Source organism: Gopherus evgoodei, chromosome 5 (assembly GCF_007399415.2).
Source record: "Gopherus evgoodei ecotype Sinaloan lineage chromosome 5, rGopEvg1_v1.p, whole genome shotgun sequence".
Taxonomy (NCBI): Eukaryota; Metazoa; Chordata; order Testudines; family Testudinidae; genus Gopherus; species Gopherus evgoodei.
In genome coordinates, this window is record NC_044326.1 from 18,812,081 (window position 1) to 18,835,004 (window position 22,924).

The 22,924-nt window shown below is 49.5% G+C and overlaps 1 protein-coding gene across 3 annotated transcripts in view; it reads left to right on the plus strand.

The window, feature by feature from the left end:
- Nucleotides 1–13,649, plus strand: part of C5H4orf48 (chromosome 5 C4orf48 homolog) — a 49,492-nt gene extending 35,843 nt beyond the window's left edge. For all 3 annotated transcript variants that reach the window (XM_030564603.1, XM_030564602.1, XM_030564604.1), the window contains 2 exons: nt 2,864–2,952; nt 12,716–13,649. In XM_030564603.1, coding sequence (XP_030420463.1) covers nt 2,864–2,952; nt 12,716–12,787 — 161 coding nt within the window. In that variant the 3' untranslated portion in view covers nt 12,788–13,649. The remainder of the gene's footprint in view (nt 1–2,863; nt 2,953–12,715) is intronic.
- Nucleotides 13,650–22,924: the final 9,275 nt, after the last annotated feature.

Below are 22,924 nucleotides of genomic sequence, written 5' to 3' on the forward strand. Positions count from 1 at the left end.
AGTGAGAGCGTGTGGAATGCCAATAATAGTTGATTTTAGAGCATATTAGTATCATTGCTTTATCTGTCCTGCCTCTGAATTGCTGATGTTTATAGTATTTAGTTTCTAGTTGGATGAAGATCTGGCCATGGTCATCCACATCCTTGTGACCTGCAGCTTGGAATAGTTAGACCAGAGAACACAAACCTTAAAAATGCTGCAATTAGTTCAGTAGGCAGCAGCCCACATTCTCAGCGACCCCAGCCAGTAGGAGCACCTTCGTACACAGCTCACTACAATTGCTCCCTGTGAAATAATGCATCAGATTCAAAGTCTCAGGTCTTCACATTGACCCAAACTCTGTGTGATGATGGTCTCAGATGCATTCCACTAACCAGGGGTCGGCAACCTTTCAGAAGTGGTGTGCCGAGTCTTCATTTATCCATGCTAATTTAAGGTTTCACGTGCCGGTAATACATTTTAACATTTCTATAAGTCTATACTATATAACTAAACTATTGTATGTAAGGTAAACAAGGTTTTCAAAATGTTTAAGAAGCGTCATTTAAAATTAAATTAAAATGCTGATCTTATGCCGCCAGACTGCTCAGCTCACTGCCAGCCTGGGGTTCTGTTCACCTAGGCTGGCTGCGGGCTGAGCAGAGCCTGCAGCCGGGACCCCAGACCTGGGGGAGTTTCAGGGGTCAGGGCAGAGGGCTGGGGGTGTTGGGGGGTTCAGGGCAGAGGGATGGGACTGTGGGGATGCAGGGCAGAAGACTGGGTGTGTGTTGGGGTGTGGGGGTTCAGGGCAGAGGGCTGGGGGGTGCAGGACAGAAGGCTGGGTGTGGGGGGGTTCAAGGGTCAGGGCAGAGGGCTTGGGGTTATGGGAGGTGCAGAGCAGAATGCTGAGTGTGTGGGGGGGTCAGGGCAGAGGGCTTGAGGGTATGGGGAGGTGCAGAGCAGAATGCTGAGTGTGTGTGTGGGGGTCAAGGCAGAGGACTGGGGGTGTGGGGGAGTGCAGGGCAAAATGCTGAGTGTGGGGGCGGGGTCAGGGCAGAGGGCTGAGGGTATAGGAGGGTGCAGAGCAGAATGCTGAGCGTGTGGGGGTTCAAGGGTCAGGGCAGAGGGCTGAGGGTATGGGGGTGCAGAGCAAAATGCTGAGTGTGTGTGGTGGGATCAGGGCAGAGGGCTGGGGGGTATGGGGGGGTGCAGAGCAGAATGCTGAGTGTGTGGGGGTGCAGGGCAGAATGCTGAGTGTGTGGGGGTGCAGGGCAGAGGGCTGGGGTTCTCTGCTTGTGGGGGTGCTCCCAGCCCCCTGCCCTGAGTGGCTTATGGTAGGGGGCTGGAAGGGAGGTGCCCTGTTCCACCTCCTTCCCCCACTGCATCCTGTACAGAGCTGCCTCCTCCGCGTCCTGTACGGAGCTGCTTGCACACTGCCGCTCTTCCCACCTCCTGCTCACAAGGGCCATCAACTGATTGGCTCAGGGATGGAGAGGGGGCGGGGCAGGAAAGCACCGTGCTGGGGGAAGAAGCGGGGGAAGAGGGAAGCTTGGTTGCTGCAGAACCAAGCTTCTGCCGCCTGTCCCTGCAGGGGAGAGCGGTGGGCGGTGGGGCTGAGTCAGGCTGGGGGCAGGGACCGCGGCAGGCAGCTGCGTGCTGCTCAAAATCGGCTCATGGCACGCGTGCCGCAGGTTGCCGACCCCTGCATTAAACTGTCCATTTCAAGCTTATAAAGAAACAGGACTTTCTTGGGAACAGGTCCAAGGTTTTGGAGGTCTGTGGTTTGTAACCTATCATTTAAATCAGCTTCTGTACCAAATGACTGAAGGATAGCTAATGTGATGCCAATTTTTAAAAAGGGCTCCAGAGGTGATCCTGGCAATTACAGGCCAGTAACCCTGACTTCAGTACTGGTCAAACTGCTTGAAACTATAGTGAAGAACAGAATCGTCAAGCACATAGATGAACATAATTTGTTGGGGAAAGTCAATGTGGTTTTTGTAAAGGGAAATCAGGCCTAACCATCTACTAGAATTATTTGAAGAGGTCAACAAATATGTGGACAAGGGGGATCCAGTGGATATAGTGTACTTAGATTTTCCAAAAGCCTTTAGCAAGGTCCCCCACCAAAGGCTCTTAAGCAAAGTAAGCAGTCATGGGATAAGAGGGAAGGTCCTCTCATGGATCAATAACTGGTTAAAAGATAGGAGATAAATACAGACTAACATGGCTACCATTCTGAAACCTTTCAGAGCAAAGGGGAAGCAGGAAACTCACTACTTCAATTTAGCAATCCCACAGCAACTAAAACAGTAACAAAGAGGAGAGGAACGAAAGGGAAGAAAGGGAGACATGGCAATAGTTTGTACAGCACCTAGCACAACGGGGTCCTGATCTATGACTAGCTCTGCCAGGAATTACCTCCATACAAATAGTAACTAATTAATAAGACGAAGAAAAAGAAAGAAAAGGGGAATAGAGGAAAAATAATCTTAAAAAAAGTAAAATAAATGACTTACTAAAACATAGTCCAAACTGCCTCAGGCAGAAGTGAGAAGAAAATTAGACCTCCTAACTCTATTTTTTATTATGAATTCTTTTTGAGGAATTCAGATAGTAGGCTCATAGGCATGGTATAAAAACATGAATGGATAGATTAATTTGCTTCCTGGACTTTCACTGTCAGCTTTTCACTACTCTTAAATCACAGCATTCGTTCTCTGCTTTTCTAAGCTAGCTACCCAACAGGGGTAGTGGATGTTCCTGTTGCTGCCTTGCAAGTTGTCTCTTGGAACGGCTTGATTCAATAAAAAGTCCTAATCACTCCCTTTGATTACTATTTCATGCCATTTAGGAGTGTCTGTTTACTAAAACTCTTCCCTAGGTCGCCCCTGCGTTGACTGCCATGCATTTGAATTCATGCAGAGGGCCTTGCAGGATTTAAAGAAGACTGCGTATAATCTAGACACACGGGTAAGGAGGCATTGGGCTTTTTTGTTATATGACAAAGTTGTTTTGCTTAGAAGTTGGTAATGTTGATAGATTTTTTTTGTTTGGGCGATATCGATATACTGTACATATCTGTTCTTGAGGGATGGTGTTGGGCAATACCTGTTCATTGCTCAGGATAATAGCATGAGCTACCTAGCTTCCTCTTATTCAACATAAAAGACCATTGAGAGGATTGGTGAGGAGCTGTGGTCTGCACAGCTTTCAGTATTTTGATGACATCCCGCTCCATCCCTTTCCCCTATCTCTATCTCACCCAGCTCAGTCAGCGCTACCAGCCCTTGGTCCAGTAGCTGGTTGGAGCTGGGGCAGGGATGAGAGCTAGTTGGCTGAAGCTCATTCTGGTTAAGATTGAAGTGATGCTGGTAGGCTGGGGAAAAAGTATCAAAAATATTTCAAGGATCATACCTTACCCTCTTATTAAGAGTGTGTGTCCACCTGTTGTCACTAGAGCTTGCAGTCTGTGGATACTGTTGTCTCCAACTACTGTTAAACAGTAGCAGTGTCTAGGAAGGGTGTTTTTAGTCTTTGCCTAGCTAGGATATTGAAAGTGTTTCTTTCAGATGCAAACCTTGCTACTGTGAGCTATACTTTTGTCACCTCAATATTGCACTATTGAAATTCATTCCACTTAGGGCTCCACCTTAAACAACCTGGAAGCTTCTTCAAGTCCTAACTTAAACTATAGTGCAGTGTTGCTATCTGCTGGTAAACACCTACCATGTTCAACCCTAGAGGTGGCTGGTTTTCAGTGGTAGGTGAAATGATCCCTGTGTTGTGCAATTTAAATACTGTGGGATGAAAGACACTATGTAAATATATTTAAGTTACGTAAACCCAGTGAATATGCATAGTTTATCATCTAGCAGACATAAAATATCCCATTGTTGCATATGCAACATCAAAATGTGCATAGACCATAGTAAGATCTTCATTTTCTGTGTTTTTCATTCATGCAATTTTTTCAAAAGAAGCTTCTAAAAATTTGAGCATTATATTGTCTGACATCTGATTTATATAAGCAAATGTATTTTACAGGCTTGGAAGCATAGAAGCACATTGGCATTTTTAGAGATTGATCTGAGAACCCTTTGAAAGTTGACCCATAATGTTAACAGAAAAAGGCAGCTGCAGGGTTGAAGATACCCTGAAGATTTTACTGTGGAAAAATGTGTTTCAGCGGGGCCAAATTGGTGCACAGTAGATGTATTTATTAATCAGCGTTGTTTATAAGAATACAAGTCAAATGTACGTCAGACTCCTCCAGGAATAAATTTGCTTAATGAATACATCTGCTGAGCATCACTAAAGCCAAAACTACATATTCATGCCATGCTGAAATGTACTAGTACATCTTTCCTTCTGTTACAAGTATAATTGAGCCACTTCAGCAAGCAGAGCACTCAGCATCAGTTGATTATTCCCTGATACTCAGATTTCTGACAGAGGAATAAAAAAGTAGATCTGCCCTGCTCAACTGGACAGCTTCAAAAACCTCCATAGTGAATAAAGATTCTCAGCAGTTTCCCTGATGGGTTCTACACTGTCATGGCAACAGATACTACAGCAAAAAAAAAAAGTGGGGCTGAATACAAGAGAGAGAGAGAGAGACTGCAGAGAAGACTAAATTCTTGAGCCTCTCAGGTCTCTAAATTCACTTAACATTGAGGGGATGTATTCTTATTTCTTCCCCTATTTTATTTAAATGAAAGTTACCTGAAGCTATATTTACCTGAATGGCAGAGAGAAAATGAGGAGGGAGGGGAAGGGGATCACCTGAGATGAATGACAAGGACTGGACATGTACCATATATACTTGTTCATAAGCTGAATTTTTTTAGTAAAAAAGGGAAGCATCAGAGAAGGGGGTCGGCTTAAGAATGGGTATAGAGAGGGAGAGGTGGGACACAGCCCCTCCCCTCAACAGAAGGAGCAAGGAGAGGCAGCACAGCCAGCAGAGCCAGAAGGAAAGAGGCGGGGCCTGAGTCTCTCCCCTTCTGGCAACCGTGCTCTCCCCTTAGCCTCAGAAGCAGCTGCTGCCTGGCCCCATCCACCGGAGCAGGCTGCGGCCACACCACCCAGCCTGCTGGAACATGCTGCAGCTGTGCCGCCCGGTCTGGCCCACGGGAGCAGGCTGCAGCAGTGCACCCCAGCCTGCTGGAGCAGCTCCAGCCAGACCAGAGACATCCTCCCCTGGCCTGCCCCAGCTAAGGTGGGAAGAGATGGGATGGGGAGAGTGTGGGGGTCCCAGGCTAGGTGTGGGGTAATGTGGGGGGTGGTCAGAGGAGTTACTTCCTGACTCCCAGCTTTCCCCCCCCAAAAAAAAATTTCCCCACCAGTTGCTGTCCCGCCTCATCAGGGTAAGCAGCTGGCGCGTTAGGACACTTTGTTTACTTAGGTTTACTTCCGTGCCTGTGGATGCTCAAGGTATACAAACCGTCTCGGCCCACCAGCAGCTTATCCTGATGGCCTGGGAGCCAGAGTTTGCCGACCCCTGAATTATAGGGTCGGCTTATGAATGGGTCATAAAAAAATTTCCATTTTTACTTATCCATCTTGGGGAGGTCAGTTTATAAACTAACCAGCTTATGCAGGAGTTGAGGGTGGGAGACGGAGGAGTTGATCAGCTGGGCCTGCGGACCCCCTGGAGTACCCTCACAGACTCCCTGGGGGGGTGGACCCCAGTTTGAGAAACTCCGCAGAGCATACTCCGCTCCAGAGCCTGGAATGGTCACCAGAAATGATCACTGAAAATTCAGTTATTTGCCCAGCTCTGCTCCTGATTCTTTTCATTGTCTGTTTCCCCTCTGAAATAAATGCAAAATTCTGATTTTTAAAGTCCTCTCATATGCTGTATCTTGGATACATAAAATATTTCACCATCCCCAAATCCATCACTTCTGTTAAATAATATTTATACAAAAACACTGTCTTGTCCCCACACACTTCCCCTCAACCTGCTATGACACTCAGGGCACTACATTAAATGGGGTCATTATAAATACAAATTCTTTTTAAAATGCACAATAATTATTTAAAATCTCTCGTGTACATTAGTGTTTTTAATGTGAAACTAAATAAATAAAACCTTGCGTGTACCAGATTCCTATATTTTGCAGATCATCACAGGAAGTGTTGCCATACTATTATGCTAATTTAATAGCCAAAGGCTTAATTACCATCTATAAAAGACGGTTACTCACCTTTGTAACTGTTGTTCTTCGAGATGTGTTGCTCATATCCATTCCAGTTAGGTGTACGCGCCGCGCGTGCACATTCGTCGGAAAACTTTTACCCTAGCAACTCAGTGGGCCGGCAGGTCGCCCCCTAGAGTGGCGCCACCATGGCGCTCCATATATACTCCTGCCGGCCCACCCGCTCCTCAGTTCCTTCTTGCCGGCTACTCCGACAGTGGGGAAGGAGGGCGGGTGCGGAATGGATATGAGCAACACATCTCGAAGAACAACAGTTACAAAGGTGAGTAACCGTCTTTTCTTCTTCGAGTGATTGCTCATATCCATTCCAGTTAGGTGAATCCCAAGCCTTACAAAGGCGGTGGGGTCGGAGTGAAATATGGCAGAATAAAACTGCCGAGCCAGAGGCTACAGCCTCCCTTGACTGCTGAACCAGGGCATACTGCGAAGCAAAGGTAAGGACCGAGGACCAATGGAGCTTCGCGACAGGTCTCGTGGGTAGAAACACGAGCCAGCAAGGCGGCAGATCAAGCCTGAGCCCTGGTAGAATGCACGGTGATGTGGCTTGGTGAAATATGAGCCAAATCAGAACAAGTGGGGATGTCCGCCATCACCCAAGATGAGATCCTCTGAGAGGAAAACAAGCAAGCCCTCCCTTTGGCCCGCTACCGGGGCAGAGCTGGGGCACCTTAGGAAATGATTCTGTCAGCACAAGATAATGCGAGCACTCCACAGATGTCCAAGGAGTGCAAAGGTTATGCCCATTGCGTTGAGCTGTGGGTAACATGAAAGGCCAAAACACCTTAGGGAGGAAAGCCGGGTGCGGTCACAACTGCACCTTGTCTTTGTGGAACCTTCGTAAGAGCTCTGATCTCAGAGACCCGTCTGGCCAAGACTAGGTTGAGGCCCAAGGGCGGGGCTGGGCGGCGCACCCGAGGGTGCAAGCGCTCCAAGCCCTTGAGGGACCTCGAACCCATAGAGCGTGGGACACTGAACGTCCATCTTAGCCTGCTGGAAGGTAGGGACGGCTGCTGAGAGTATCCTCAGCGATGATACCGCCAGATCCTGCCGCTGAAGGCCAGAGGCAGGCCAAATAGAGGGGATCGAGACCTCAGCAGGAGCAAGATCGAGCGTACTGCAGCTGTAAAGGAAACGCTTCCACCTGGCCCGGTACGTTGACCAGGTGGAAGGCTGCCTGTCACCCCAACTCAGGTACGCAGGAGCCACCGTGAGGCGAAGAGGCTGCAGGTCCGAGTGACGAAGCCTGTCATTGCCCTGAGTGATGAGGTCTGGGCTGACAGGCCGAGCAACGTGGTATGTCAGTGCTGCCTGGACCACTCTGGAGTGATCATGATGACGCACGCTCCGCCCCTGCGGAATTTGAGCAGGACGTAACGAACCAGTGGGAACAGCGGGAAGGCATAATGCAGTTGGCCGTTCCACGGTATCAGGAATGCGTCCAAGATCGATTCCGAGGAGAGACCTTGGAAGGAGCAGGACACCTGGCATTTCCTGCACTCGCGGTGAGCGAACAGGTCTGTGTGAGGAACCATTTCCACTTCCGGAAAGCGGGACGCCTCACACGGGGCAGAGTGATGACTCGTAAGACAGGAAAGACCTGCTGAGTCAAAGAGATAAGACGTTCCGAACGCCTGGGAGAAAGGACGTCGCCAGCTCCATCGAGCGGGCCATGCAAAAGACCCGGAAATGGATGGCCTCCTGACAAAAAAGGGGGGAGGACTATGTCCCCCCTGAATGCTTATGAAGCACCTGGCCATTGTGTTGGCTGTAAACACCGAGATACAACGGCCTCGCAGCTGCCGCTGGAACCCCTGGCATGCCAGGCGGACTACTCTGATTTTTGGGGCATTAATGAGGAATGCCAGCTCTCTAGAAGACCGAAGGCCTTAAGCTCGGAGGTGACCATGAGCACTCGAGCAGAGAGATGATGCGTCCGCCGTCAGGGGCAGTGAGGGCTGGGGCGGATGAAACCGCATCCTGTCCACACCAAGGAGGGGGTTAGCCACCACTCTAGGGAGCCTAAGGCGTTCGAGGGAACGGTGACTACCATGACCATTGGCTCCCTGTCCAAGCGGTACGCCGAGGTGGGCCAGACTTGGAGAGGACGGAGGCGGAGCTTGGCGTGTTTGGTTACAAACTTGCGGGCAACCATGGACCCAGGAGACTGAGACAAGAACGAGCTGAGGTCGTTGGGAAAGCCTTCAGACCTCAGATGATTGATGCCATCGCCTAAAACCGCAGTTGCGATAAGCAGGCTCCGGCTAGGTAGGAGACCAAGATAGCCCCTAGGAAGCCCAACCTCTGCGTGGGAACCAGAGTGGATTGCTCTATAGTAATCATCAGGCCTTGATCTGTGAATAAGACCGTGACGATGCCCACGGCTGAGTGGGTTGTGTGTCAGAGTCTCCTCGGATAAGCGAATCGTCCCAATACGGAAAAACGCATATCCGACATAGCTACGGTAGGCGGCGACTATGGCCGTAAACCGGGAGTATTCACCGCTGGCTATAAAGCGGAGGCATCTCCCGTGCGGAGGGAAGATGGCATTGCTAAAGTACGCGTCCTTCCTATCCAGGGCGGCATAGTAGCCCCCAGGAGGCAAGGATGGAATAATGGTCCCCAGGGATACCATGCAGAACTTCAACCTTATCCCCAACCGGTTGAGTCCATGCAGGACCAGGGAGGTCTGAGACCTGTGTTCGAGTGGGGAACTAGGGCATAACGGGAGTAAAACCCCTAGCCCCTTTCGTCCGCTGAAGGGGGACAGGGCTGGAGCAATTTAAAGGTGGTACCTATGCTCCATCGTGCGCAGGACCCAGCGATCTAAAAGTAACTGGGGCCATGCCAGGAGAAAGCGGGATCAGGATCCCGTCTTGCGACTGGTACACCGCCCTCCGACGAACCTTGGAAGGTCCGTCTTTGGTCCCAGTGGTAATTGCGAGGGACCTCGACTCTGGCTTTTTAGGGGGCCTGACGTTTGTCTGCGGCCACCTTGGCCTTGCCGTTTTCCAGAGTTCTGCCTCTGGCTAGGCACAGAATATGGCGGCTGGGGCCATAAAGGCCTGCGTTTGGTCGCAAGCGTATACACGCTGAGACGCATTAGGACCCTATTGTCCAGCAGGCTTCGCAGTCTGGGCTGTCTCTGCCGCGAAGATGCCTGTACCAACAAAGGGTAAATTCTGTCCCCCGTCCTCCAAGACGGCAGCGAACTCTAGGTGGGAGGTTCGAGGGAGAAACTCCTCCACCCAGGTGCTATAATTATCGCAGCTAAGCAAGGCTTGTTGCTTTGTTACCCAGAGGCGCAGGGCCCCTGCAGAGTACACCTTGCATTCGCCAAGGCTGTTTCTGCTTCGGGGCTGGCGCCCGCTGGCCATGATATCAGGATCGTGGTCCTGAGCATAAAATCTGCGCATATGGGATGACACGGATGCGTGTCCGGATGGCCATGGAGGTACTAAAAGAAGGCACGGGCCGAGTCTCTGACTCACTCGGACCTTGCCCAACTCGGCACCGGGGACCGGCATCGGGAGGCGTATCGGTACCTGGAACGAGATCCAGACCCGCAACCAGAACGGTGTCGGGAGGTCGACCGAGATCTCGAGGCTCGGAGAAGAGCTACAGGAGTCAAGGTACCTGCCCCGGTGCCAGATGTCGGAACGGTGCCGATAGCGGGTCGGCGAACGGGATACCGACCGGTGCAGCGAGTGTGACCAGTACCGAGGAAAACAGTACCGGGACTGCCAGTGGTGTCCGGCGTGCCGGCGGGACCGTGATCATGGACGGTGCCGCTCTGCTGTACTGACAGGGGACAGTCCCTTGACGAGACTGTATTACCCGTACCGGCGGTGCCCGGGTCAGGCAGCACTGACTCCGTCATGGCACTGAGAGCCCTCGCCGTTGGTAACATCTCCGGCGCGCAGGGAACAGCAGGCTCAACCACAGTGCGTACTGGGGAGCTGTCAGGCACCGGATTCGACGGCCCTCGTGGGGCCGGGATCCACGGTACCGAGGTCATCAGAGCTTCGGTAGGTGCCGGTGCCGGGAGAACCGAGTTATATAAGCCGTCTGGCTGGGGTGCCGTCAGCACTGAAGCAGCGGGAGTAATACGCTCAACCACGGCGCGTGCCGGGGAGCCGTCGGGCACCGGATTCGATAGCCCTTGTGGGACTGGAATCGACGGCGCCGATGGAAGCAGCCGGAACAGGAGCTCAACCACGGCGCGTGCCTGGGAGCCGTCAGGCACCGGATTCTACGGCCCTTGCGGGACCGGGATCGACGGTGCCGACGTCATCGGTGCCGCAGCAGGTGTCGGTGCCGGGCGATCTGACTTAAACTAGCCCTCTGGCCACGGTGCCATTGGCACGGAAGCAGCCGGAAAATTAGCTCGACCACGGCGCGTGCCGGGGAGCCGTCAGGCACCGGATCCTACGGCCCTTTTGGGACCGGGATCGACGGTGCCGACGTCATCGGTGCCGCAGCAGGTGTCGGTGCCGGGCGATCCGACGTAGACGAGCTCTCTGGCTGCGGTGCCGTTGGCACGGAAGCAGCCGGAGCAATACGCTCAACCACGGCGCGTGCCGGGGAGCCGTCAGGCACCGGATCCTACGGCCCTTGTGGGACCGGGATCGACGGTGCCGACGCCATCGGTGCCGCAGCAGGTGTCGGTGCCGGGCGATCCGACGTAGACGAGCCCTCTGGCTGCGGTGCCGTTGGCACGGAAGCAGCCGGAGCAATACGCTCAACCACGGCGCGCGCCGGGGAGCCGTCAGGCACCGGATTCTACGGCCCGTGTGGGACCGGGATCGACGGCGCCGACGCCATCGGTGCCGCCGCAGGTGTCGGTGCCGGGCGATCCGACGTAGACGAGCCCTCTGGCTGCGGTGCCGCTGGCACGGAAGCAGCAGGAGCAATACGCTCAACCACGGCGCGTGCCGGGGAGCCGTCAGGCACCGGATTCCACGGCCCTTGTGGGACCGGGATCGACGGTGACGACGTCATCGGTGCCGTAGCAGGCGTCAGCGCCGGGCGATCCGACTAGACGAGCTCTCTGGCTGCGGTGCGCTGGCACGGAAGCAGCAGGAGCAATACGCTCAACCACGGCGTGTGCCGGGGAGCCGGCAGGCACCGGATTCTACGGCCCTCATGGGACCGGGATCGACGGTGACGACGTCAGCGGTGCCGTAGTAGGTGTCGGCGCCGGGCGATCCGACTAGACGAGCTCTCTGGCTGCGGTGCCGCTGGCACGGAAGCAGCAGGAGCAATACGCTCAACCACGGCGCGTGCCGGGGAGCCGTCAGGCACCGGATTCTACGGCCCTCGTGGGACCGGGATCGACGGTGCCGACGTCGTCGGTGCCGGGCGAGCCATCTTAGACGAGCTGTCTAGCTGTGGTGCAGCTGGCACAGAAGCAGCAGGAGCAGTAAGCTCTACCACGGCGCGAGCCGGGGAGCTGCCAGTCACCGGATTCCCTGGTCCTGGGGGACTGGAATCGACGGAGCCGAAGTCATCGGTGCCTCAGCAGGCCGGACAACGCAACTGAGGCGAGCTCTCTGGCTGCGATGCAGGTGGCACGGAAGTAGCGGGAGCAGGGGGCTCAACCACGGCGCGTGCCGGGGAGCCGCCAGGCACCAGCAGGAATCGTAGACTCTCTCGACCTCGGAAGAAGGGAACGGTGCCGAGTCGACATCGGTGCCGGCGACGGTCGGTGCCGAAAGGCCTTGGTGGTACCGGCGGGGTCCGGTGCCGAGGAGGCGCTTCTGCCCGCCGCTTGAACATCGCTCCGCGCCCAAGGTGGAGGGGCAAGTGAAAGTCCCGCACCTTTTTGTTCTCGGCTTAAAAGCCTTGCAAATGGGGCACTTATCTGTCAAGTGTGATTCCCTGAGGCACTTCAAACAGGAGTCATGTAGGTCTCTCTTCGGCCGCGGCTTCTGGCAAGCCGGGCCCCTTTTGAAAACCCGGTGAGCCATTCATGGCTCCGGCACTGGGCTCATGGAAGGGGCTACTTCCTGAACCCCGCTAACTAAACTAACCATGTTAGCAAAGAAACACGTATAACCATACAAATATATATATAAAAGTGTTATAACTGCATAATTATATACGAGAAAACGAGTAGCTAGGGAAGTGGAGGTCAGCTAAGCCGCGCTCCACTGTTCCAACGACCGACACGGGCGGTAAGAAGGAACTGAGGAGCGGGTGGGCCGGCAGGAGTATATATGGAGCGCCATGGTGGCGCCACTCTAGGGGGCGACCTGCCGGCCCACTGAGTTGCTAGGGTAAAAGTTTTCCGACGAATGTGCACGCGCGGCGCGTACACCTAACTGGAATGGATATGAGCAATCACTCGAAGAAGAACTAAACAATATGTCTGGTTATTATTCTCAAGCCTCATCATGTAGAACCAAACTGATATCTCTTGTGACAAAAATAAAACAGACTTTTCTTTAGGAGCTAATTAGTTTTAGAATTCTGACGCTCATTTTTTGATGTTTTTTCTTTCCCCTTCCTTGCAGACAGAAACACTGCTTCTTCAAGTGGAAAAGAGAACTCTGTGTGACTGTTTAACTGCAAACACACTGAACTGAATGCTGGAGAACAGCCAAAGAGTGTCACCGGTTCAGCTGTTTTTCAAAATGCTGCTGTATGTAATACGGACAGCTGTGTGGACTTTGGAGTACATACTGCAGGCATGTAAGCCCCAGTGTAGTGAGGAAAGCAGGCGGGGAGTTTCTGTATGAGATGGTGGGGTGGGATAGTTTGTCCTAAGCTTGTTTTCTCCGTTATGAAGGTGCTACTATTGTGGCTTGAATGATTGATCATATCAAGACAGAGCATTGCATGCTGGAATCTATAGTCTCTGCAGGCTCTATCTCCATATTAAAGGTAATGGTAGCTGCAATCCATTCTGTTTATTTATAATGTAAATTTGGACCAGATTCAGCCAATTTGTAACTCTGTGGATTTCAATGGTGCTACACCTGCTTATATCTGGACTGAATTTGGCCCTGAACAGGACTCCTGCGTCTCCTGGGAAGCTGTCGACTTGGTTGGAGAAAATATAGGTACCCCTGAATTAAATCATACACTGTCACTACCCACTTAGTGTCCCACTGTATCCAGCATGTATTGAAATAGCTATTGTTTTACCAATCTAAATGCATGTTGTGTACAAAGGCAGAAGGAGACTAAAATTACTAGAAAAACAGGTAAGCCCACACCCAAATGTACCTTGTTTCCTTTTGAATGAGATCTTGACAATAGGCTAAGCTAAAAGTTCAGTGTGAATGGGGGAAGGAGGAATCAAATTTTCATTCATTATCTCTGTGCAATGTAGCTTTTCTCTGAGAAAGTACGTTTGCCATAGGAATCAGAGTAGCGCCCGTGTTAGTCTGTATCCGCAAAAAGAACAGGAGTACTTGTGGCATCTTAGAGACTAACAAATTTATTTCAGCATGAGCTTTGGTGGGCTACAGCTCACTTCTTCAGATGCATAGAATGGAACACACAGACAGGAGATATTTATACATACAGAGAACATGAAAAGGTGGAAGTATGCATACCAACTGGAAGAGTCCAATCAATGGAGATGAGCTATCATCAGCAGGAGAAAAAAAACCTTTGAAGTGATAATTGTGATGACCCATAGAAGGTGTGAGGAGTAAGCTCATGCTGAAATAAATTTGTTAGTCTCTAAGGTGCCACAAGTACTCCTCTTCTTTTCACTATAGGAATGTACACGGCACTCAGATGTTACACACTGAGCTAGTTAGTGGTGTCACGAAGCAACACACAATTGAACAAGTCAACTTTTGTACACATCAAAAATGTCATCTATGTTCTCCCCAGGGTCAGGGCTCATGCACTACGGGAGCCCTGTTTTCTTTGCCCTCTGCAAACCTGTGAGTATATTGTAAGTATGAAAAGGGGAAGAAGTGAAAGCATTAGGAATTACTGGTTTATGCAGATTAAGAGAGACAAGATGTAGAAAGACACGGAGGGGGAGGTATCTTTTATAGGACCAACTTTTGTTGGTGAGAGAGACCTGCTTTTGAGCTACACAGAACTCTTCTTCAGATCTGGGAAAGGTAGTCAGAGTGTCACAGCTAAATACAAGATCCAGCAGCTAGTTGAGCATAAGTAGTTAGCACATGGTCTAAGGGACCATCCAAGGTGAAGTGGCCTGTTTAAACCCTTCCTGAAAGAAATCTTACTGGAATCCCCTTTTCTGCCCCCCAAATAACCCCCCATCCTCTCCAAACCCATCACTAGAAGCAAGCTGTATTTATTTAGTTTCTTTTCTCTCAATCCCTCCTTAAAACTCACTCCTGCTGCCAGGCCTCCTACAAGAAGTAAGTTAATTAATCTAAAACTCCTCAAACAACTAACCCCCTTTTTAGTACATTTAACAGCACCATCAGGGCATGCATATAATCTTATTACTATAAGCTTTGTCCTTCCTCACCCCTTCCCTGCATTGTGTGTTAACCTCTCGCAGTGTCACTATAAAATTAAATTAGAAGCTCTTTGAGGCAGAGCTTTTGTCTTATTTGTACTGAAAGTGCCCAGTACACTTTGCAGTGCTGTAAACATATAAACTAAGCATCACCATTTAAAATGTGTTTATCTGTTGCTCTAGTTTCATGTACAACATTTATTTGATAACATACATACACAAATAAATGGGCCCATGTCTGCAATTCAATATAACATAACCCACCTAAACTCAGAATCTTTCCCCTTCATCCATGGAGATGCTCAGTATCTTAATGACTCTGTCTTTCTCACAGTCACTCCATGGGAGTGGGGAACAGCGGAGATAGGGGCTCAGAAGTCTTATGAAAGAATTGAGTTTTAAGAAGTGACTTGAAGGAGGTGAGGGTGGAGGCATATCAGACCAGGTCAGAGGAATCCCAAATGTCAGAAAAGACACAAAGAGCTGCAAACACTTCACTTCTTTATGCAATCAGTCCCTCTTTGCAAGTATTTACTAGTGGTCAATGACATGCAGCCATAGTGGGGGGTAAGGAAACATCCCACCATAAAAATGTTATTTTAAAACTATTATTCATTCTGAACTGTGGAGCAGGGACTACAGTAAATGTGATAAACAGGACCCCCAACCCAGGCAAAGGATTGTTTCCTACAACTGGTCCAATATTTCCCAGTATTTCCTGATGTCATTCTCTGATTTCTGCTGTGAACAATGAGCTTGCTGAAGATCTTCCACCATGTCAGTATGTCTTCATGAGCCTTGAGTGGAAGCTGCTCTTTGAATCAAGGCACATGATACCACCCTCTGAGTCTCACTTAAATAGCCAGTCGGTGGTTGTAACCATGTTACATTCTTATTGCTTTGTCAGTAAAGTCTGAAAATGGAACTGTGCTGAAAACTCAGTTTATATAGCTGCTCTTTTTTGAGTTACAAAATCAGCTTGCAGGAGTGCTGCCTTTTGCTGTTGCATTGGGTTAGCAGGACATGCATTTCAAGAGAGGCCTGCACTAAAGTTCTTTTCTTTGAAGGACCTGACTGTTGTGTATGTGTATGTTCTTGCCTGTACATTACACTGATTGTCTCTGCACTGCACTGGCAAAGACCATTGCAGCTAGGGCTGTAGTCTATTAATGATCATTTAATGTCTAAGCATTATAGTTCATGTTGCTTTTAATGTAATAACTTAAATCTGTAAAATTGAATACAGTAGCTGGTTTTGAGACTGGAACATTATTTTTATACTTCATCCTGTGTTTTATTCCTCACCTCCACGAAGTGTTTGACCATGTGTTATGCCTTCTGGGTCACTGAAATCATACAGTGACTGTGAAGCGGTAACTTGCTGTTTTTTCTCTCCCATATTCATAAAGTGCCAGTTGTTGCATCACAGGAATCTTATTTTGATTGTTAGCTAGAAGGATCACAGAAAACACAGCTTCCATTTTAGCTGCAAGATAAAGCATCTCTAGGACAGGGCTTCTCAAGCGTTTGTACTGGTGACCCCTTTCACATAGCCAGCTTCTGTGGGCGCCCCCCATTGTATCAATTAAAAACACTTTTTAACATATTTAACACCATTCTAAATGCTGGAGACAAAGCGGGGTTTGGGGAGGAGGCTGACAGCTCGCGCCCCCCCATGAAATAGCCTTGTGACCCCCTGAGGAGTCCTGACCCCCAGTTTGAGAACCCTTGCTTTAGTATGTGTTAATCTGAGGCACTGAAAGTTATACATATAAGGAGCTGAGACAAAAATTTAGCAGAAAGTGTTGGAGTGCATTTATGTATCAAGACTATGCAACCCTTCTGCCCCTTTGAGTTGGCAGCAACAAGGGCTGGGTTCAGTATCCAGGGGTTCCGTTTCAATAACGCAAGGCAAAACTGGCTTGAGCCCCCACCCAGTGACCTGGGACAATTACATACCATCCCCCCCCCCCCCCCCGGGCACCTGTAAGAAGCAGTACTTCCCCTCTTGCAAGCACGGAGTCTGAGTGTAGCAAAATCCTTTTAATAAAGGAGGGAGACAATGCAGCATTATGTTGAGGAAACACTACAAACAGGAATCATAACACAAACCATCAGTAAAAGACCCACCCCCAAGTAAGTTTGGCAGTGTCCTTTTCCCCTCAGAGTCTTAAGTCCAGCAACCCAAAAAAATCACCCAAAGTCCCACAACCCAAAAGTCTTTGTCCCTGGACAGTGCAGCCCTAGAGTTCAAAAGTTTATCTGCAGAGTTTTACCTCCCAGCCAGGGTGGAAATGGGGGGGACCCCCTTGCATGAGTGTTAAGGGGCACCTTATGTGGTTTGAGGCCGACTGCCCTGCCTCTCTGTGGCTTTGCTGCAGCCTTTACCGCCAGCCACTCCGCTCTACCACCCGTCCTGTGAGCTGCTCCAGCTGCTCTGTGAACTGCTCTGCTCTGTCAGCCGCTCCACCAGACGTCCCGTGAGCCGCTCCAGCCACTCCACGAACTGCTCTGCTCCGCCAGCTGCTCCACCAGCCATCCTGTGAGCCACTCCACAAACTGCTCTGCTCCGCCAGCTGCTCCACTCCACCAGCTGTCCTGTGAGCCTCTCCAGCCACTCCGCGAACTGCTCTGCTCTGCCAGCCACTCTGCCAGTCGTCCCAGGAGCCACTCCAGCCATCCCACGACCTGCTCCGCTCCGCCAGTCATTCCGCTCCACTCCGCCAGCCATCCTGCAAACTGCTCCACTCCACAAGCCATATATCTTCAGGCCCCAATGGTACCAATGACTACAAATTCACTTCGAAAAATTATCAGCAGTGAATGTAATTTAAACCCGAAAACAGCAGGTCCAAGCTTTGATATTGCTTCCGGCTGCTATTAGCCCTGGCTTTTCAGAAGAATCAGCATTCACACAGACAACACAAAAGCCTTGTCTCCAGTGGGAACATGTCCAGTTTCCAGCAAGCAGTGGTTAACCTCTGCTGGAGCTACACAAGTCCAGTGCAAGCCCAAAGCGTAGACTAGGAAAGCCATGATTTATTCTGATGGATCTTATCCTTGCTTGAAAAATGGAACCTAAAACAGAGCTTCATTTCACAGTAATTTTACAGTGACCTTTCTTGTGCAACAGAAAAGAGAAAACTAAAAACTATTAAGAACATATGCATTTCTAATATGCCTGTCACTGCTGTATCTAGATCAGTGGTTCCCAATCTGTAGACTACTCGCCACTTGCAGCCTAATCAGCACACAGCTGCAGCCCATGTGACATCCTCAGAGCCATACAGATAGTATATATATTGTGTGGATGTGGCCCACATAACACATAGAGAGCTGCATATGCGGCCCACAATGGTAAATAGGTTGAGAACTGCTTATTGCATGAACTGCAAAAGTGTTTTTCTGACTTGATCCTTTCTTCCATCATAAATGGTGATGCAAGGTATAATTTGTAGTTAATCAGTTCCTCTACAAGGGGAAACTTTCTCTTCATTTTGTTACTATTGTACTCACTTCTGTATCATCTCATTTTTCCTGTGTTGCACTGAGGACAGGATCAACATCCTAAGTCCCCGAGGGTCAGAAAGGTTTTGAAGTATCCCTGTGGTTTCGATTCTTGTGGTGTCTGTCATGAAACTCTAAGGGGGGAAGGTTCTGAGTGTCAGACTGCCAATAAGGAGTTCATGCCGTGTGCAGACATGACAGGTGATTCTTTTCGTCACCAAGCCTGTGACTTCATGTTTGAAAAAGACACTGAACCATTTCCTAGGCACGGAGCAAGGTTGAACCAGTATCTGGTGGGACAGAGGAAACAGACAACCCCTGGACTTCTTGACTTTTGGCCCCTCTCCTGAATTCACTGGTCCCCTGACTGTCAGAGGAAGCAAAGTGGCCTTCAGTATTTATTTTCTGAGATGTAAATAAACATATCTCATGGGGTCCTTCAGGCATCTGTCCTGGTCCTGTACTACTCAATATTTTCATTAATGACTTGGATAGTGAATTGGAGAGTATGCTTATTAAATTTGCAGATGACAACAGGCTGGGAGGGACTGCAAGCACTTTCGAGGACAGGATTAGAATTCAAAACAGCCATGACAATCTAGAGAATTGCCCTGAAATCAACAAGATGAAATTCAATAAAGACAAGTGCAAAGTACTTCACTTAGGAAGGAAGAATCAAATGCACAACTACAAAATAGGGAATAACTGGGTAGGTGATAGTCCTGCTGAAAAGGATCTGGAGAGTTAGAGTGGATCACAAATTGAATATGAGCCAACAACGTGATGCAGTTGTGAAAAAGATGAATGTCATTCTGGGGCATGTTAACAGGAATAGCTGTAGGTCAGACACGGGAGGGGCGCTGGAACAATTTGTATAGTGGGGGTGCTGAGAGCCATTGAACCAAACTGTATATCATGGAAACCACTTTAAGCCAGCAGCATCCCCAGCACCTATGGACTGGGTGGTAATTGTCCCACTCTATGGGCACTGTGAGGACTCGGAGTGCTGTGCCCAGGTCTAGGCACCGCACTTTAACAAAGATTTGGACAAATTGGAGGGAGTCCAGTGGAAAGCAACACAAATGATAAAAGGTTTAGAAAACCTGACCTATGACGAAAGGTTAAAAAAAATGGACGTGTTTAGTCTTGAGAAAAGAAAACTGAGGCGGAACCTGGTAATAGTCTTCATATATGTTAAGGGCTGTTATAAAGAGGGTGGCAATCACTTGTTCTCCATGTCCGCTGAAGGCAGGACAAGAAGTAATGTGCTCAATGTGCAACAAGAGAGCTTTAGGTTAATTAGTAAGGGAAATCTTTTGACCCATAAGGGTAGTTAAGCTCAGGAATAGGATTCCAAGGGAGGTTATGGAATCTATGTGGTCAGAATTTTTAAGAATAGGTTAGACAAATACCTGTCAGGGATGGTCTAGGTATATTTGGCTCTGTCTCAGCCCAGGGGGCTGGACTAAATGACATCCCAAATCCAGGGCCAGCGCTACCATTTAGCCAGCCCAGGCAATTGCCTAGGGTGCCAGAATAATTGGTGGGCGCCGTTTTGCTGGAGGGGGCGGCAGGCGGCTCCGGTGGAGCTGCCACAGTGGTGCCTGCAGAGGGTTCGCTGGTCCACGGCTCCCACTGAGGCAGCTCCACCCGAGCCACGGAGCACCGGACCCTCCGCAGGCACCACTGCAGCAGCTCTACCAGAGCCGCGGGACCAGCATGCGGGGTGCCAAAATTGCCGTCCACCTAGGGCGCTCAAACCCCTAGCGCCGGTCCTGCCCAAATCCCTTCCAGCACTACATTTCTATGATTCTATGTATATCATGCACTAACCAGTCATCTCTCAGCCCAGCTGCAAAATTAAAAAAACAATACTATAAATGAGAGTTAATAAGCTGGCATGAACAATGGAAACAAATCACTTCCCAGCTACAACCTCCAAACCCCTCTGCCACTCAGAAAGAAACTGGGGAAGCAGAGAAGCCTTGAAGCTGCCCTGGCAGCAAGCGAATCTGGGTGGGGTATATACTGAGAGGACTCTGAGTTCCCTAGTCAAGGACCGCTTGCTGAGAATGCCCTGCCAGCAGCCTCCACTTGATTAAACCAAGCAGGGCATTGACTTTACATTTTGTACGGAAGAAGAATAAAGAGTTGGTGTTGATTTAACCCCAGAGGCCAGGCTCCAGTCAGCACTAGACAGATTTCTTCCTGAGGTGGCTATACTTAACCCACAGCTATAGCAGGAGAGGCACAGCATGGCTGACAGGGAGGCAGGGTGTAACATATCCAGGGCCATTGATTTATCAGGTTATTGAGGGACAAGATAACTGGCTAATGTATCTATTTAACCAATACCCGTTCTCTCTAAAACCATGTATACCCATGATCTTGGTATCAGTGTTTATATTCAGCGATATATATTATAACTGGAGCACCCAGCCTTCCCTCTGAATATTCTGTCTGTGTATTTAACTTATGCCCTTAATGTTAGTGATTTTTAAAGTAGCTGTATAATTTTTAAAATTAATTTACTGCACAGACAAATCTGCGCTAGTTCCCATAATTCTGTCAGCACCTGTGATATTAGGGGCACTACGAGATCAATAGTATATTTTTTGCAGTGCTCCCAGAGGTCTCTCCACACTAAACGTCCTCACTAAATGTCTTCCCAGAAAGTCGTTAGCTGCCTTTAATTCTTTTGGCTGCCTGACTGTTCTTGGGTCTTTCATGATCAGGTTTCTACTAAGTATAGAAACTTCTTCTATCTCTATAGAAAGGGAAGATTAAAATAGTTGCAAACCTGACTGGACAGCCTTTTGGGATTTCACTACTTTTTCTTTAGACACCATATGGACTCTAGTGTATGGCTTGGAATTGGATCATCCTTGATGGTAAGTAGACAGATGACACCTTTATCCATGGGCACGGCAAGAACATCATACCAAAGCAAGGTATTTGCGCCCTTTCATGCTTCCCTGTTGTTCAGCTTAATTTGAAGTGATTGTACAACGCTGTGTTCTGAAAGTTCTCCTAGTGGAAAGTGATTCTTGCTGTCTACAAACTGTTAACTAGTTTTGAAAATAAAACAATAATAAAAAAATCCCAATATTGTAAGAGGGTAAGCAGTGTAACCTGCAGGTCGGAGCAAGCTATTGGTGCTGTAAATTAACCCAGCACATCTTCATTGATTTAAATGGCGTTGCACCAATTTACACCAGCACAGAATTTGGCCCTGGGAATTAGAAAGATTTGGTTTACTCTGCTACATTGGGCAAGATGCTTAATCTCAGTGTTTCACTTTATCGATCTGTAAAATGGGAATAATGATACTTAGCCACCTTTGCAAAGTGCTTTGGGCTTCCTCAAATGAAAAGCACAAAGTATTAGTCTTACTTAATTTTAGCAACCAGCAGTTATAAAAGGCATATCCTCGTCTAATTTAAACAGACTCATTCATAATATCTAATATACACATATAATGGCTTTCATCCCAAGGATCCTAAAGCGCCAAAAGCTGATACCTGTACCCGTGCTGAATAATACTTTACTCCACGAGTGTCACTAGGACTACATGAGGACTAAAGGGCACACAGTCTGAGTAAGGGCTCCAGATTGTAGTTCAAAGTGCGTTCCCCGCTACTCCCAAGAATGACTTGACCCTGTACTGATGGTATAAAAGGGGTAGCAGTGTAATATTGCACAGTGACATTACAAAATCATTTAAGCAAGAAGAGGAAAATATTGAATCCAACTGAAGTTGCAGATGTATAATGTTTAAACATTATTGGCCAAATTCTGACCTAATGTAAGCAAGAGCCACTCTGTGGACTTCAGTGGAGCATAGCAGAACTGCTGCTTACGGCAGCTCTGAATTTGTCTCTATAGTTCTGCTTCTTGGACCTGATCCTGCACGACTTGTACTGCCTAAGCTGCCTCAGTGGGAGCTCTAGGAGGGCAAATAATACAGGATGAGGCTGATGTGATGCAGTAGGGACTGTCTGTGTGGGGAGTGGGAGAGCAGGGGAGGACTTTAGGGGATGGACGATGCCAGGGCCTGTAACCTGAGCTAGGTAAGGGAGGGGAAAGGTCAACACCTTTGCCCGGGAAGGGGACAAAGGAAGGGAGTGGCAGGAGGGAAGCAGTTTGAGTTTGGGCTTGGGGCTGTGTGGGCGGAATTCAGGGGATCCTAGCTAGGATCCAAGCACCCTGAAAGCCCAGAAGGACTCGGTGGAGGGGTCCTGACTGTGCCTGCAAGCTCTGCTGTAACCTGTGTTCCTGTTGTCCAATAAACCTTCTGTTTTACTGGCTGGCTGAGAGTCACTGTGGGTCCCAGGAAGAGGGGTGCAGGGCCGGACTCCCCACACTCCGTGACAACTGGTGGCAGAGGTGGGATATACTGCACCCTGTGGACGGCGCTTCCTGCAGTAAGTGACTGGGGAGCAGTAAAACGAAGGGGTGACTAACCCCTGGGAGTGTGTGCCCAGTGAGAAGGATTTTGCAGTAACAGGGTCCCCCGGGGGATTGCAGCGAGCGGTCCCAGGGGCGAAGGAGTCGGCAGCTCGACCCTGGCAGAGAGGTGGTGACCTCACGAAGGGCTGGTGCACTAGGGGCCCCCCTGGAAACCGTGGGGAGCGGCGAGCACCCCGGCCTGTGAGTGGCCAGCAGGAAGATGTATGCCAAGCGGCGCAAGTGTGACCTGCTGGAGCTATGCAAGCAGAGGGGGCTGCGCCCGGGGAGACGCACCAAGGACCAGCTGATTGCC